The 18,194-nt window shown below is 35.2% G+C and overlaps 1 protein-coding gene across 1 annotated transcript in view; it reads right to left on the bottom strand.

The window, feature by feature from the left end:
- Positions 1-18,101, bottom strand: part of thsd4 (thrombospondin type 1 domain containing 4) — a 42,374-nt gene extending 24,273 nt beyond the window's left edge. The window contains exons 1-7 of the mRNA XM_016477134.1: positions 17,905-18,101; positions 17,129-17,177; positions 16,667-16,718; positions 15,868-16,112; positions 14,436-14,754; positions 10,606-10,708; positions 8,274-8,410 (exon numbers count right to left, since the gene is read on the bottom strand). Of these exons, the coding sequence (XP_016332620.1) occupies positions 8,274-8,410; positions 10,606-10,708; positions 14,436-14,754; positions 15,868-16,112; positions 16,667-16,718; positions 17,129-17,151 (879 nt within the window). The 5' untranslated portion in view covers positions 17,152-17,177; positions 17,905-18,101. The remainder of the gene's footprint in view (positions 1-8,273; positions 8,411-10,605; positions 10,709-14,435; positions 14,755-15,867; positions 16,113-16,666; positions 16,719-17,128; positions 17,178-17,904) is intronic.
- Between the last annotated feature and the right edge of the window lie 93 nt (positions 18,102-18,194).

Raw genomic sequence — 18,194 nt, 5'->3', positions numbered from 1 at the left:
CACACACACACACACACACACACACACACACACACACACACTGAACACAGACGTGAAAGCTGAGCTGCTGGAGGAGGAACAGTGGGAACAGAGAGAGAGAGAGAGAGAGACTCTAGGATGACTGAGAGAAGCACAAAAGATGAAACTGGTGCTACAGAACGACTTCCATATTCATATACCATAGTATTAATATGTTACTCCAAAGTAAAACAACTGCAAAGAACATTTAACATGTACAAAAAACATCATATTGTCATGGTACTGGCCAAAAAACATGAAAGTAATTATTTTAGCTATAAATTCACTTGAAAATGTCTGTCGGCGCCCATAGCCTTGTGGTTAGTGCGTTAACATTAGTGTTGGGTCGTTCTTGAACGATTCGTTCATTTTGAACGAATCTTTAATGTGACTCGGGAAGAACGAGTCGTCTCGGGGAGTGATTCGTTCAGTCGCGCATGCACAACATCCTATAGGTTCTGTACTGGAATTAGTCAAGTAGTTCACCTGTTTCGAGTCTTCGGGTTTTTCGAGTCGTTCGTTCATCACGTGACAGCCCCATAAGCTTAACCAATGCAGTCTGAGCCGGAAAGAGACTTAATAATAACCAACTCTTTATTACCTTTGTTACAACATTCAGTGTTATGGAAAAGAACCATAATGACAGAAATTCACACATTTATAAACTGTAAGAAGTAAAAAGCTACAATTTGAGACCAAAAAACGCATCACGTAACTGTAAGAGTAAATAATAATTATAATAATTCGGGTCTTCGGGTTTGAGTCGTTCGTTCATCACGTGACAGCCCCATAAGTTTAACCAATGCAGTGTGAGCCGGAAAGAGAATTGATTAGTTCATCTCTTGAAGACTTGTCAGATAAGAGGTGAGGTGAGCTAATCATAGACTGAAGACCCAGGTAAACAATGAATTAATCTTTTCTGTTTTTTATAGCAGTTTTGTATTGTTTGTAGTGTGATCAACGTTTGTGTAAGTAGTAGATGTGTTAGGGAAGTAACACGTAACATTTTAATTATATTTTGCTAAAATTAACGAAATGACTCGAAAAAAGATTCGCTCATTTTGCTGAACGAGACTCAAAGGTCCGAGTCGGTAAAATGATCCGAACTTCCCATCACTAGTTAACATATAGCGCAACTGCGCTCACGGCGACCCGAGTTCGAATCCCACCTCGAGGTCCTTTGCCAATCCTTCTCGTGTTCCACTGTCCTCTCACAATGAAGGCATAAAAAAGTCCAAAAATATAACTTAAAAAAAAAAAGTTTTATATTTTAAATCAGGGCTGTCCAAACTGGGTCCTGGAGGCCCGGTGTCCTGCAGAGTTTAGCTCCAATTTGCCCTCTGCAGGACACCGGCCCTCCAGGACCCAGTTTGGACAGCCCTGTTTTAAATATTCATGTGATAACGCATATTTAAGATCTAAAATTATTTTTATTTGGATTTTGCTGTACTCAAATCAAAAGATCAGATGAATGCATCAGTCTGACAAAAAAACATAATCTTTGGAAAAAACAATGACTTATACCACAGTCTTTTTACTTCGTTGTAAATGTATATTTGTTACAAATTCAATGAAAATGTTTTATATTTGAAATAATCGTGATGATGCCTGTTTTTGCATAATTCAGTGATTGCAACGCTTTACAAATGAAAGGTGAATAATCTCAAATTATTTTCTATTTTAATTTTGAAAAATAAATCACAAAATCGCAATCACTAAAGACTCAAAAAAGTAAAACTCATAAAACAAAAAACATATAGTGCATATTTTATAACTATATTATATTATAATGCAAAAAAAAAGTATTATCACTTATTATTTAAACTAAATTATAATTTTTCTTTCTTTTTATAATGCCTTATGGACCTTTTTATATATTTTTATCAAATTTAAATATATAATTTTTTAAATAATTTTTTTTAACGCACATTTTACTTTACTACCACTGTGTATGAAATGTGCATTTTAAAACTATAGCATATTATAGTACAAAAAGTTATATAACTGTATTTTATCTTTCTTTTTATAATATTTTCAACTTATTATGCAGCTTTTTACTACTAGTTTTATATATTTATATTTTAAGTATTTTTTTTAATAAAATTTATTAAATAAATTTCTTTCCTACTATTGTGAATGAAATTAAATTTTCTTGAACTTGTGATTTTTTTTTCAAAATTAAAATAGAAATAATTTGAGATTATTTACCTTTCATTTGTAAAGCGTTGCAATCACTGAATTATGCAAAAATAGGCATCATCACGATTATTTCAAATATAAAACATTTTTCAATGAATTTGCAACAAAAATAATAATAAAAAAAACAAACATTTGCCTTGCTTACATGCATACTCCAAAAACATGGTATTAACATAGTACATGTCCAAAAATGTTCAGTTCAGTTTAGTACCATTCTAAAGCTCATAATTACAAATCAGCTTTTAGACTTTCAACAACTGAAACCCTTCGACACACGTCACATTCTCATCAAGCACGCTCCGTTAACACACCTGACAGCAGCTGTGAGTGAGTGTCATTCACTAAAGCCTGTTAACACTGAAGTCTGGAGGTGGGATGCACAGAAAACTGCTCTTATATACATGTGGGAAACTGATCAGACAGCACAGGGCCAGACGCATGTGAGCGTGGAGGTGAAGGTCACTCGCGATGAGTTTAACAGACCGCTGGCCTCCACTTCTCCTGAGACGCTTCTGTAAACCATAAAATCAACCCACTGTTAATGAGAGCAGAACGAAACGTACAGAATCACAAACATGAGAGGGAAGATACCGGTCAAAAGAGAGAAGTAGCAATCAATCACCCTAGCAACCACCCACAACACCCTGGCAATGATTCAGAACATCCTAACAACCACATAGCAACACCCTGGAAACCATCCACAACACCTTAGCAACACCATGGCAACCACCCAAAACACCCTGGCAACCTAATAGCAACACTTTGAAAACCACCCAGAACACCCTAGCAAGCGCAGAGCAACAACCTGACAACCACCCAGAACAACATAAAAACCAAAGAGCAACATCCTAACAACCACACAGAAACACCCTGGAAACCATCCAAAACACCATAGCAAACCATACAGCAGCACCCTAGCAACCCCATAGCAACACCATGCCAACCCCCCAGAACAATCTAGCAAACACATAGCAACACCTTGGAAACAACCAGAACACCCTAGAAATGTCATAGCAACACCATGGCAACCACCCAGAAAACCATAGTAACCACATAGCAACGCCATGGAAACAACCAGAACACACTAGCAACTACATAGCAACATCCTGGCAACCAGCCCGAACAGCCTAGCAACCACATAGCAACACTATGGCAATCACCCACAACACCGTAACAACCACATAGCAACAACCTGGAAACCATCCACAACACGCTAGCAACCACATAGCAACACCATGCCAGCCACCAAGAACACCCTAGCAACCTCATAGCAACAGCCAGACAATCACCCTAGCAACTACATACTGTAGCAACACCCTGGCAAACGCACAGAACAACACAGAAACCACATAGCAACCCCCCGGCAACTATCCAGAACACCCTAGCAACCTCATAGCAACACCCTGGCAACTATCCAGAAAACCATAGCAACCATATAGCAACCTCCTGGCAACACTCTAGCAACTACACAACAATGCAATTAAAACACACTTAGTAAACCTCACCAACGATTATGAAACTCACAGAAAAACACCACCATGGCAAAGGCATCTGAATCATCTGAACAGAACTGCCTGCAGCTGCAGCAGAATTTTAATTTCTAACGATTGAAACTGGATTCCCAGTGTTATAATGAGTGAAGTGTGTGAGACTAGAGGAGCGAGCGTGTGAGCGATTGCCAACATCAGTCTTTACATTCACTCTAATGTGAACCTACGGCTGTAAATCCAGCCCAATGCAAGCAGCAGGCGCTGACGGGTCGAACTAACAGCGTGCTGAAATGGCATTATATTTGCAGCTGCAGACAGACTCAGAGTTCTTGAAGAGCCTCCTGATATCTCACGTCACCGGCCACAAACACGCTAGAGACTAGGGTTGGAGAAAGGTGGAGACAAGTTCAGTTGGTTTTAACAAAATATTAGTGAAAGGAGGCGCTGAAGCTGCTGAAAAAGCTGTTCCTTCACTTCAGATCAAACCAATTGCTACATTTTACATTTATTTTAGATAACATTTCCCGTCTTTTCAGCACTTGAGACAGATACAGATTAAATCCTGACTTGTATGATTTTATTATCGATTATATTATCGATTTATGATTTTTGAGCAGTAAATATTAAACTAATATTATGTTTTTCGTAATTAAAATAAGTTTATTTAATGCAATTAATAATACTAAGTAAATAATAGAGCTAATTCTGTAATCCATTGATTACATGAAATATATGATATTGATAGCTGATTTAAATTTGAATATATTTGATGTGTTCAGAAGCAAATTTTCATTTCACCTAAAGCACTTTTTACTTGCTACTATGGTGTATAAAATGTGCTATAAAAATAAATTTGCCTTGCAAACATGCATACTCCAAAAACATGGTATTAACATGGTATTATTTTAAATGATGTTTCCAAGCTACTTTTCATGTCCCTCTGTGAAGCACATGAGATTTGCACCTTTATTGCTTTTATAAATATGTTAGTGGGAGCTCAGTTTGAGCTATCATTGGAAAGTCCTGTTGTTGTGTTTTCTGGTGGGATTCCCTGCAGTATTTCATCTCGCTCACGCTCATTCAGCGCACAGGCTCCATCACCAATGCTGTCAAGAGCAAGAGCAGTGTTCAGAGCCGTAACTCACCGCATTTACATTAATGCATCTGCCAGATGCTTTTATCTAAAGATTGCATTAAAAGCGTATATTATATAAGTTCATGCATTCTCTGAGCATCAAACCCGTGACTCTGGTGTTGTTGCTGACATGAACTACAGGAGCTCTGACATCAATCGCACTCATTAACAAGTCAATATTATTTATATAGCACTTTTCACGATGTGCATAATTTCAAAGCAGCTTTACAGAAAAATACTGCAGTAATAAAAAGAAAGTCTTCATTTACAGTAGCAGTTCAATTAAAAAATAGGGCAACTGTGATGAACTAAATGAACAAAAACTCCTTAAGGTGTTTTACAGTGAACTAAAACAACTACACTAATACTAAAACAAAGTCAGAATTGCAAGATATAAACTTGCAAATATAACTTTATATATAAACAGTGTGAGATAAACTTGTTGAAACGAGTTGAAATGACCTTTTTAAATTTTTTATTCCACGGCTTTTTTTATTAATATTATTTTTTATTTAAAAAAATATATAGATTTTTTTTTTTTTAAATGTTAACTCAGAATTCAGAGAAAAAAAACTTGGAATTACAAGAAAAAGGTCATAATTTTCAGACAAAAATGTACTTGCCTTTTTTTATATTTTTGTCCCATGGCAGAAATAAGCTTCAATGTGAATGCAATGCCATTACATATCATTATATTTTGAAAGGTAAACATTGCTTTAAAAATCAGGGGTATTTCAAGCAAAAAATTTAGGTCACAGGGTTCCAATGACAAAAAAAGTTTGGGAACTCCAGCTGTAAAGACACACACACACACAGACACACACACTCCTCTGGCATTCAGCCGCAGCTCAGTGCTCAGTGGGATTCCCTTCATAAAGGCTCTTTCTTTTCTTCAGTGTGTGAAACGGTAAAATTCCCTCTCAGGCTCGTCTACAGCTGCAGTTACACTGCTTCATGCTGCATGTTTGTTCATCTCTGTGTGAAGTTTTAGCGGCTGAAAAATTCATTAAACTCATTAAAAATAGAAAACAAATTTATTTTGGCATATGATGAAAGGGTAACACTTTTTAATGCATTAATTAACAATGAGCAATACATATGTTATAGTACTTATTTATATTTGTTAACATTAGTTAATACAAATACAACTGGTCATTATTAGCTCATGTAAAGTCAGAATTGTGAGATATAAAGTCAGAATTGTGAGATGTAAAGTCAGAATTGTGAGATGTAAAGTCAGAATTGTGAGATGTAAAGTCAGAATTGTGAGATGTAAAGTCAGAATTGTGAGATGTAAAGTCAGAATTGTGAGATGTAAAGTCAGAATTACGAGATGTAAAGTCAGAATTGTGAGATGTAAAGTCAGAATTGTGAGATGTAAAGTACAACATTCTCATGCAGTGATCAAGTTTCTTTTATATTTACACAGAAACTGATGATCATGTTAGCTGAGTTTCAAATGCTCACTGAATCAAGTTTTGGAAAAGTCACCCTAAATCCGACCCAAACAGTGTTCCAGCCAACATATCTGAATGTCAAGGCTAATGCAGTGGATTTGTTGTGTGTAATCTTCATCCTGTCACAGATCCTCCTCGTTATCCGAGGAAGAGATCTTAAAGCTCTGGATTTGTCGACTGATCTCCGTCAGCTGTCAGAAGAATTCAAAGCATCTGAGAGAAACGCCACAAAACAACCTACAGAGGTGGAATCGAGCCGTCGCCGCATTATTTCACCTTTGCAGACAGTGGCGTTTGTGCAGCCCTGGCCTGCACCGCGGCTTGTTATTGCGGCGTCTGTGTTACATCTTATTTCTGCTGGATTTGTTGAAGTGACATGTCTGAAAAAAGCACAGCTGGACGACAGGCAGATTCCGGAGCGCTGAAAGCATGGCTAATTCACTCACAAACACAAAAGATCCTCCGGCTCAGACAGCCGGCAACTGTTGTGCATCTGACAGTCTTTACATGCAGGATGTGGCACGCCGCTCTGAACTCTGGGTAATTAACGCTTATCCGAAAAACAGATAACGGAAGATCAGATGAAATAGCAGAACAATATATCTGTAAGAGAAGAGCTTTAATACGGATGACAGAGATGATCGACAGCACATGACTAAAATTCTGTTTTCATGAAGAAATCGAGATACTATTAAAATTTTTGATAACATTTTTAATTAGACTTTATTTTTACATTTTCCGTTTTAATTTTAATATTAAAGTTTTATTCATTCTCTTGTGTTTTTGTCATTGTTTTTTTATGTCTGTGTAGCTTTTATTCGTTTTTATTTCAGTTTTAGTTACTTTAGTACATGAAGTAAATGAAAATGAGAAATGTTGCCATGGCAACTGGTTGAAATAAAACTTTTAATTTTATAAAACACTTTTTATGACAAATCAGCACATTTACCCCCTAAATTCTCATTACTGTAATGCAATAATGAAAATCATCCTGTTTTTGGTAACACTTTACAATAAAGTCACATTTGTTAACTAGTTAATTAGTAAATGCATTAGTTAACATGAACTAACGATGATAAATATATTTCGATTACACTTTATTTTAAGGTGTCCTTGTTACAGTGTAATTATGCATTTAAGTACTGAGTAATATTAATTAACTACATATACTTACTATATGGTTAGGATTAGAATTAGGGTTACTTGCATGTAATTATGCATAATTAATTGTTATTATAATAGTAAATACATGTAACGTGTAACAAGGACACCTTAAAATAAAGTGTTACCTATATTTCCTAAAGCATTTATTAATATTTATGAATGTTTGTTTATTATAAATAAATAAATATTATTACAATGTATTACAAAATGTATTGTTGAAATTAACATTTATTACAATAAATAAATTATTTTGACATTTTGTTTATTGCAAGTTCATGTTAACTAACATCCTAACAAATAAAACCTTATTGTAAAGTGTTACCATGTTTTCCATAAAAATCAGCATTTAATAAAAACAAACATTGTAATACTTGAAATTTAAATTTCAAGCTGAATAATATATCAATATTTACATCACAGTAAGGATATTACAGTATGATGCTGATACTTTGAGGCTGTGAATGATCTGGACTAGAAACTCAAATCACAGAGACACAAGATTCAATCCCTTGAGCTGTCAGACATGCGCTCGAGTCACTGTAAATGACAGGAAACAACAAGAGCATAACAGCTGTGTGATGTTTTCATCTCCATTGATCTCTACTGCTCTCCACTGGAGCACTGCAGCTCCAACACTTAATACTGTGCTGCATATGAAACTATATGCACTGTGCAGAAGCAGAAGCATGCTACTCATTAATTAATACACTTACTTTGCATATCTAATTCAGTCTAGTATATAAATGTCTAAGAACGTGTCAAAAAATTACATCTGGAAGCATAATAGTGCAATGAACACCCGATTCCTACCTGACACTGTCCCGCCACACACACAGACGTCTGGTTCTGTCCACACGGAGTGCCGTCGATGACTCTGTCCGCCTGACGAACGTAGAAACGGAAGCCGACGGCGCGGCAGTTGAGCTCACAGCGCTGCTCGCTGGAAACTGATCAAACACATAAGAGATGGAGTCAACTACACCAAAACCATAGTGTATCTGATCTGCAACTTCTCATTAATGAGTGAATGTGAAAAAATGACTTTTTTTTTCATGTTACCATGTAATTATTGCATTTTGTATTAATTAAAAATGTAGAAATTCTTATATTTCAAATTACACATGAACCACACACAAAATGAGAAATTTTATTTGAATAAATCATTGCATGAAATAAGAACATATAATCGGAGAATTACCAGTATTAACCCCATTGGAACAAATGGAATTTAATTATATTTATGTGAATTTAGAACTCTATAAATCTATATGAAACCTACATTTTGAAACAAAACACCATCGAAACTATATAAATAATACTTATTATTAGGAAAGTTTCCAAACAAAATAAAGTAATTTTACTTACATAAACCTTCAGATGAAAAAAGTGATACATTTTCATGCTTCAATGGTTTGTCAATACGTACATATTCATTGTTCATCAACAAAACTCAGTCCCAAAAGTCTGATATGGGGGAAATGCTTTATATATTTTACAAAGTTTGTTTTTGAGTCTATTTGAGTATATCTGACAAGTTTTTTTGAGACTTAGGCCCCGTCCACACGGAGACGTGTTTTGTTGTATACGCATACATTTTGTATCATATAGGCGTTTCGTCCACACGAAACCGACATTTTGGGAGAGTGAAACCCATATTTTTTGAAACCGGGTCCCAGAGCGGATAAATCTGAAAACGCTGCCCTTGTGTTTTCGTGTGGACAGCGAATCCGTATATTTTCTGAAACGATCGCCCCTAGTCAGACACCGCTACGTCACGTAACAGCAACAAAAACATGAACAAACACTGAACGATTGTCTTTTTATTAACTAACATTAACACAGATTAATAAATGCATTGTTCCATGTTCGTTTGTATACCGCGCGCAAGGTTTAGCATAGTCCAAGTTTTCTTCTCCATTTTTAGTGTATCTCTGTGGCAGAATTATAGCGCCACATACTGGTCTGGCATGTATACAACATTGGTTTCGTGTGGACGCAGATATTTTTTGAGACGAGGTGAAAAAAAAGATCGGAAAGCTCTGGCTTCGTGTGGACGTAGCCTAACATAACTTCATAGATAATTTTACAAAAATTATTTTTGACACTAATGGTACTCCATACACACCTGGGTCAAAATGACCCGGACATTAAACGTGTAACATTTTTTAAAAATGGGTTTTAAAATCTCTTTAAAAATACAAATTTATTTAAAAAAAAATAAAATAAAAAAATACATAAAAATAAATGACGTATATTTTGAGTGTCTTAAAGCATTTGCAAAGTTTTATTGCAAATCTCTCTTCTGGGTCAAAATGGACCCGAATGCGTTATGAGGGTAAAATCACTATGAGCTCTAGTACTAACGCACTACTGATGAGAACAGAATCAGACGCCTGAAAAGAAAACATCAAAGACGTGATGAAGGTGAAATAAACCAGAATAAATCCGAAAAATTCATTTGATTCTCTGTGTTGAAACGAAACTGTTTTGTCATCAAGACAAAACTTTGGCACGACTCCACTGTTGGCTCATCTATCGCCTGCGGGTAGAATAATATTCCACACAAACCATAAACATAAGTGAATTTGAACACTGGCGCAGTTTCACAGTTCATAAATCAGATCTGTTCAGAGGAGAACATTCACTGTTGCACAGGATCCGACATGCTGGGAAAATCCACGGCAGCACAAATGAACTCACTGAAATATGACTGTAACTTTAATTACAACATGATCATTAGAGCTAATTAACAACACAAATATGTGTGTGTCATTCAGGATGTTTCTCTCTCCTCAGGGTAACAGAACAGATTTCTGACAGGAAAAGTTCTGGGGTTGGTCAGATTTTTAAAAATGTTTTTGAAAGAAGTTTCTTCTACTCATCAAGGCTGCATTTATTTGGTTGAACAAAAATACAGTAAAAACAGTAATATTGTGAAATATTATTACAATTGAATATATCTGTTTTCTACATTAATATATTGTAAAATGTACTTTAAAATTACCAACCCCAAACCTTTGAATGGTACTGTAAGAAGAAACAGTGTATGAAATGTCTTGAATCCCTGTGAAACTTTAATATCTCTAAATTCTTTCCATCAGAAGAAGCTCATTCATGTCATGAACTGAGAGAATCTGCTCACCGTCATTAAAAGGTTCCCACTGGTAGAATTGGCCCATGAAGGGCTGCGTGTTGAACGTGGAGCACTGCAGCTCTCGGATTGGTCTGCTGGGTGACGGACAGGCCTGTCAATTCATAAACACACACTGCTTTTAGTTTTGTGAGTATATCTTGCATCTCTTCAGTGTTTTCAAACAGCATCAGTTTCCTTCAGGTGCTGAAACTAAACACAGCGCATGAAAGTTTGTGCTGCTGTAAAAAGTGTGTGAATATTTCATGAGTCAAAGCGATGCAAACCCCTTTAAAAGCTCAAGGTTAAAAATGCCCTTTTCCTGGGTGTAATAATAATGTTAAACAGTTAAATGTTATGTGAAAAGTCAATAGATATTAAGGTTACACTTTATTCTGATAGTCCACTTTAGACATTCTACTAACTGTAATTAACTTTGCAACTACATGTCAACTAACTCATTAATTTGCAACTATATGTCAACAAATTTGCATTACTTTGCACCTAGGCCTACATGTCAATAAATTCTCATTAATTTGCAACTACGTCAACAAAATTCTCATTAATTTGCAACTACATGTCAACTAACTCTCATTCAGTTGCAACTACATGTAAACAAATTCTCATTCATTTGCACCTAAATGTCAATAAATTCTCATTAATTTGCACCTACATGTCAACAAACTCTCATTCATTTGTAACTACATCAACTAACTTATTAATTTGCAACTAAATGTCAACTCATTACTCTGCAACTTACATATCAACAAATTCAATAATTTGCAACTACATGTCAACTAACTCATTAATTTGCACATACATGTCAATAGATTCTCATTCATTTGCAACTACATCTCAACAAACTCACTCATTTGTAACTACATGTCAACTATCATTAATTTGCAACATGTTAACTAACTCATTACTTTGCTACTTAAATGTCAACAAATTCTCATACATTTTTAACTACGTCAACAAATTCTCAATAATTTGCAACTACATGTCAACAAAGTCTCATTCATTTGTAACTACGTAAGTAACTTTGCAAACCCTTAGTAAATTGTGTCAACTTTTAATATACTTGTATATTACTCTATTCTCATTTATATGCACCAATATAGCAATGCATATTGATAAACAACAATATACTGTATTACATATATTTTAAATAAACATTTACTAAATGTAAAATACCTCATGGAGACTCATGTGATGGCACTTCTGTGGGTGATGATACAAACACTTGACTGAATCAGAGTTTTGTATCAGTTAATTGAAATCAACTCTAGGTACACTTTATTTTGATAGCCCACATTAGACATTCTACTAATTATAGTAAGTAGTAAGTAACTTTGCAACTACATGTCAGATAGCTCTTGTTAATTTGCAACTACATGTCAACTAACTCATTAATTTGCACATACATGTCAATAGATTCTCATTCATTTGCAACTACATCTCAACAAACTCACTCATTTGTAACTACATGTCAACTATCATTAATTTGCAACATGTTAACTAACTCATTACTTTGCTACTTAAATGTCAACAAATTCTCATACATTTTTAACTACGTCAACAAATTCTCAATAATTTGCAACTACATGTCAACTAACTCCTTAATTTGCACCTACATTTCAATAAATTCTCATTCATTTGTAACTACGTCAACAAACTCTCATTCATTTGTAACTACATGTCAACTATCATTAATTTGCAAATACATGTCAACTAACTAATTACTTTGCAACTTACATGTCAACAAATTCTCAATAATTTGCAACTACATGTCAACTAACTCCTTAATTTGCACCTACATTTCAATAAATTCTCATTCATTTGTAACTACGTCAACAAACTCTCATTCATTTGTAACTACATGTCAACTATCATTAATTTGCAAATACATGTCAACTAACTAATTACTTTGCAACTTACATGTCAACAAATTCTCAATAATTTGCAACTACATGTCAACTAACTCCTTAATTTGCACCTACATTTCAATAAATTCTCATTCATTTGCAACTACGTTAACAAAGTCTCATTCATTTGTAACTACATGTCAACTATCATTAATTTGCAAGTACATGTCAACAAATTCTCATTAATTTTTAACTGTCAACAAATTCTCAATTATTTGCAACTACATGTCAACAAACTCTCATTCATTTGTAACTACGTCAACTAACTCATTAATTTGTAACTACATGTCAACTAACTCATTACTTTGCAACTTACATGTCAACAAATTCTCATTAATTTGCAACTACATGTCAACTAACTCATTAATCTGCAACTACGTCAACAAATTCTCATTAATTTGCAACTACATGTCAATTAACGCTCATTAATTTGCAACTACATGTCAATTAACGCTCATTAATTTGCAACTACATGTCAATTAACGCTCATTAATTTGCAACTACATGTCAATTAACGCTCATTAATTTGCAACTACATGTCAATTAACTCTCATTAATTTGCAACTACATGTCAATTAACGCTCATTAATTTGTAACTACATGTCAACTAACTCATTACTTTGCAACTTACATGTCAACAAAGTCTCAATAATTTGCAACTACATGTCAACTAACTCATTCATTTGCACCTACATTTCAATAAATTCTCATTCATTTGTAACTACGTCAACAAACTCTCATTCATTTGTAAATACATGTCAACTATCATTAATTTGCAAATACATGTCAACTAACTAATTACTTTGCAACTTAAATGTCAACAAATTCTCATTCATTTTTAACTACGTCAACAAATTCTCAATTATTTGCAACTACATGTCAACAAACTCTCATTCGTTTGTAACTACGTCAACTAACTCATTAATTTGTAACTACATGTCAACTAACTCATTACTTTGCAACTTACATGACAACAAATTCTCAATAATTTGCAACTATGTCAACTCATTAATTTGCACCTATATGTCAATAAATTATCATACATTTGCAACTACATGTCAACAAACTCTAATTCATTTGTAACTACAAGTCAACTATCATTAATTTGCAACTACATGTCAACTAACTCATTACTTTGCAACTTACATGTCAACAAATTCTCATTAATTTGCAACTACATGTCAACTAACTCATTACTTTGCAACTTACATGTCAACAAATTCTCATTAATTTGCAACTACATGTCAACTAACTCATTAATCTGCAACTACGTCAACAAATTCTCATTAATTTGCAACTACATGTCAATTAACGCTCATTAATTTGCAACTACATGTCAACAAAATCTCATTAATTTGCAACTACATGTCAACTAACTCATTACTTTGCAACTTACATGTCAACAAAGTCTCAATAATTTGCAACTACATGTCAACAAAATCTCATTAATTTGCAACTACATGTCAACTAACTCATTACTTTGCAACTTACATGTCAACAAAGTCTCAATAATTTGCAACTACATGTCAACAAAATCTCATTAATTTGCAACTACATGTCAATTAACTGTCACTAATTTGCAACTACATGTCAAAAAATTCTCATTAATTTGCAACTACATGTCAAATAACTCTCATTAGAGTATAAGTAGACTATTAGGTTAAGGTTAGGGTTAGTAGAATAAGTTGACACGTAGTTGCAAATTCACTTATAGTCAGTTGAATGTCCATCAAAATAAAGTGTTAGTAGATATTAAGCAGACAGACTACTAATATTCTAATGACTGCTAGATGACATGTAGTTGAAAAGTTACTTATAGTTAGTAGAATGTCTAAAGTGTTACCGGAATGAACTGTTATAAACAGATGTATAATGCATATTTAGGTATAACCAGAGGAGTTTCTCTGCAGATGTTACCATGCTGTTGCAGATCTTGTGCCGGTTCGGGGCTCCAGGGCAGGAGGTGTTTGGTAGCGGGTTGTACGGTCTGCTCTGCACTGCCGCTGTGTTCATCTGTGGTTGGGTGTGTTGGGCAGCAGTGGGCGGCTGGGCGGCTGTGTGATAGCGGGTGTTTTGATACGGGTTTCTCTGATGAGTCCTGTAACTCTGGTGTGGGAAGTTTGATGCTGAACGTCTCTGTTTGTGGGACGTTCGGCTGGATTCTTTCTGTAGAGACGTTACATATGGCATCCTGCCGTATCCGTACGTCCCTGGACTGATGCGGCTACTGTTCGCTCTAGAAAATATAGAGAAAATAACTTTAGTAATTATTTTGTAAACTGATGTTAATCACCTCATGTTGCTCCAGTGGATGTGATGAAGTCAAGCAATTGATCCTCAATATGTTATAGGCTAACTTAGGGTTTTCCAAATTGAGTTTTTTGAGTCGATGAAAAGCTAAAATTTTATTAAATGAAATGTAACATTAAAATAAACAAATGGGGATGCACAATTAATTAAAATAAACCTGAATTAGTGATATGTCTTATTAAATCATGATTACCAAATCAAGGTTGCAATTTATAGAAGTATATACGTGTTTCAGAGTGAAGAGCGGCACTGTGTTCATTTATATACGTGTTTTCAGAGCAGCTTGGTTTACTGTACAGTAAATGCGCTAGATTCACTTTATTTACATTCATATTCGCACCAACATTCACACAAAATAAAAGTTGAGGATGTGATATGTGAAAAGCTCAAAGGTTCGAACATTTGAAAGTGATGAATTTAAGACAAATGTTTATATATTCACTAAATATTCAACATTGATAATAATCAGAAATGTTTCTTGAGCAGCAAATCAGCATATTAGAATGATTTCTGAAGATCATGTGACACTGAAGACTGGAGTAATGATGCTGAAAATACAGCTTTGATCACAGCAATAAATTACAGTTTAACAGATATTCACATAGAAAACAGCTGTTTAAATTGTAATAATATTTCACAATTTTTACTGTATTTTGATCAAATAAATTATTTCTTTTGAATAAATTATATAAATGATTGATCAAATAAATGATAAATGACTTCTTTTAAAAACTTAAAAAATCTGAACTATTCTAAACTTTTAACCACCAGTATATATATATTTTTTTTTTATTTTTTGCAAAATAAAAACAATTAAAATAAGACATTTACTATAAAAAAAAAAAGAAATATTTCATTTGTTTAGCTGCATATCATGTGACCGTTAACTGACATCAGAGAACCGTGAACATGTGAATGTGTTGATAAATTATTGAAATATTAACCTCAGGTGGACTTCAAGTAAATATTTCTGTCTAATGGTTCGGCTTATGAAAGAGTGTGAGAATCACTGGTCTGTCTGATGAAGATGATGCCATACCTCCATCCGTATCTGCCGACGCTCAGGCGTCTCTGGTTAGGCGTGTTTGAGGCCGTGTTCTGTGCCGCGGGGCTCTGCGGTGCTGCTAATGCATCACGGACTGCTGGATAGTGTGGCAGACAGACTCTGTTCTGTTCCTGAACTCCTCCGCCGCAGGAGCGCGAACACTCGCCCCACGAACCCCAGGAGCTCCACGACCTCGACGGCGTGCCTTCAGAACCAGTCTGCTGTGGATCAGACCGGATCTGAGCACGTATGGCAGCACATCATGTACATAAAGAGGAAACAAAATGACATGCATTTTGATAATGAGCCAGAGCACTGTCAATCAAACAGCTGATGGCCAATCAGAGGGCAGAGGGCATGACCTCACTCAGCCGGACCCTAAAACTCATTCTCAGGGTCAGCGAGAGGTCAGACAGCTGGAGCACATGTCATCACTCTCACTATGACAGGAATGAGACGACACTCATGGACAACAGCACGTTTTCCTTTCTGGAGATGCTTCTTTTTTTTTTTTTTTCTACAGAAATCCATGTGGTTTTGAGTTCTGATTTGTGACACTTTGAGTTCTGATGAATATTACGTGGAATATTCCTCACAGTAAACCAGCAAAATGAAAAATAAGAGGGACAGAATGAATTAAATTCATTAAATAAAATTCAAGCCAAACATTGTATCAGTAATTTGCCTGCCATCGGCCAGTGATGTACAGATGCAATTATGGGCACTTGTTTCAACTATAGAAAAATATATTTTTTAAAAATGATAAAGTGTTTTCCCTTTATATTAGTCTTACCTGCCTTGTTGTCTGATGACACATGAAGATCGGCAACAGAACCACAGCAACACTAAAAACACAAAATTACAAGAGTCTTTAATGCAGATAAAGTCTCTTCTGCTCAGCAAGGCTGCATTTATTTGATCATAAATACAGTATAAATTGTGCAATATTATTACAATTTAAAACAGCTGTTTTCTATGTGAATATCTGTTAAACTGTAATGTATTTCTGTGATGTGCAGCTGTATTTTCAGCATCATTACTCCAGTCTTCAGTGTCACATGATCTTCAGAAATCATTCTAATATGCTGATCGAGAAACATTTCTGATTATCATCAATGCTGAACACAGTTGTGCTGCACAATATTTTTGTGGAAACGTAAGACATTTTATTTTTCAGGATTCACAGATAAATAGAAAGTTCAAAAGAACAGCATTTATTTGAATTTGCTAAATGTGAAAACACAATGTTCCTCACCTGATGTTCAGAGCCGCTCTCATACTGAAGACTGACTGCAGCGCTGCACCTGCACACACACACACACACACACACACACACACACACACACCTGTGCATGTCGTCAGATGTCACTCAAGTTCAAACTCCTGTTGTGTGTTGTGACCTCAGCTGACCTTTGACCCGACCTGCTGACCCCTGGAGCGCTGGAGCTGTTAAATGCGTCAGTGACTGCAGCTGCTGCGTTCAAGCGTGTGTGGGAACGAGTAACGAGAGGTTTGTGAGATATTACAGGAGTTATTAACAGGAAATACCTTGTTTTCTTGTTACAGTATGATTACATATTTAAGTACTGAGTAATATTAATTAACAACATGTACTTTAGGGCTAGTTGCATATATTTATGCATAATTTAGTGTTATTACTATAGTAAGCATGTAACGTGTAACAAGGACACTGTAAAATGAAGTGTTACATAACCCGTATGTGGAAATGTTACCCTGGTGTGTTACCAAAAGTTACCACAGTGTTACATGTATACAGTAATAATACATATGAAAGTATGGTATAACTATGTGGCTCTATATATACAGTATATATATATATATATTGATTTCAATAAAACGTTAACCTTTTAGGTTCATGAAAATATATATATATAAATACATTTATTATAGCTCCTATATATATTGGTACCACAATAAAATGATAGAAAAACCATGCTACTCCGCGTTGGTGCCTGATAGAGTTTGTGTGGTAATCATGAGTGTAGTAATAGTGCAGTAAAAGAGCAGTACCCGTTGAGCTCCAGCTGTTCTAATGGTGAACGCGTTGATGGATCGTGACGCGTCCTGACGCGCGTAATCCAGCGCGTTCATTAATAATCCAGCAGCTCACGCGTCGCTCATTAGCAATTCTCTCCATCATTAATGACTTTCAGCCTCTTCAAACAAGATGTTTCTCCGTCAGTCAGACATCCGAAGAGAGACGAAGCGCTCGGAGACAGAGAGAGAGGGAGAGAGGGAGGGAGAGAGAGGGAGAGAGAGAGAGAGAGAGAGAGAGAGAGAGAGAGAGAGAGAGAGAGAGA

The sequence above is a fragment of the Sinocyclocheilus anshuiensis genome, unplaced genomic scaffold (genome assembly GCF_001515605.1).
Source record: "Sinocyclocheilus anshuiensis isolate Anshui unplaced genomic scaffold, SAMN03320099.WGS_v1.1 scaffold1182, whole genome shotgun sequence".
In the NCBI taxonomy this organism is placed as follows: Eukaryota; Metazoa; Chordata; class Actinopteri; order Cypriniformes; family Cyprinidae; genus Sinocyclocheilus; species Sinocyclocheilus anshuiensis.
Note: the sequence above shows the minus strand (reverse complement) of the source record. Positions and strands in the feature narration are given on the sequence as shown.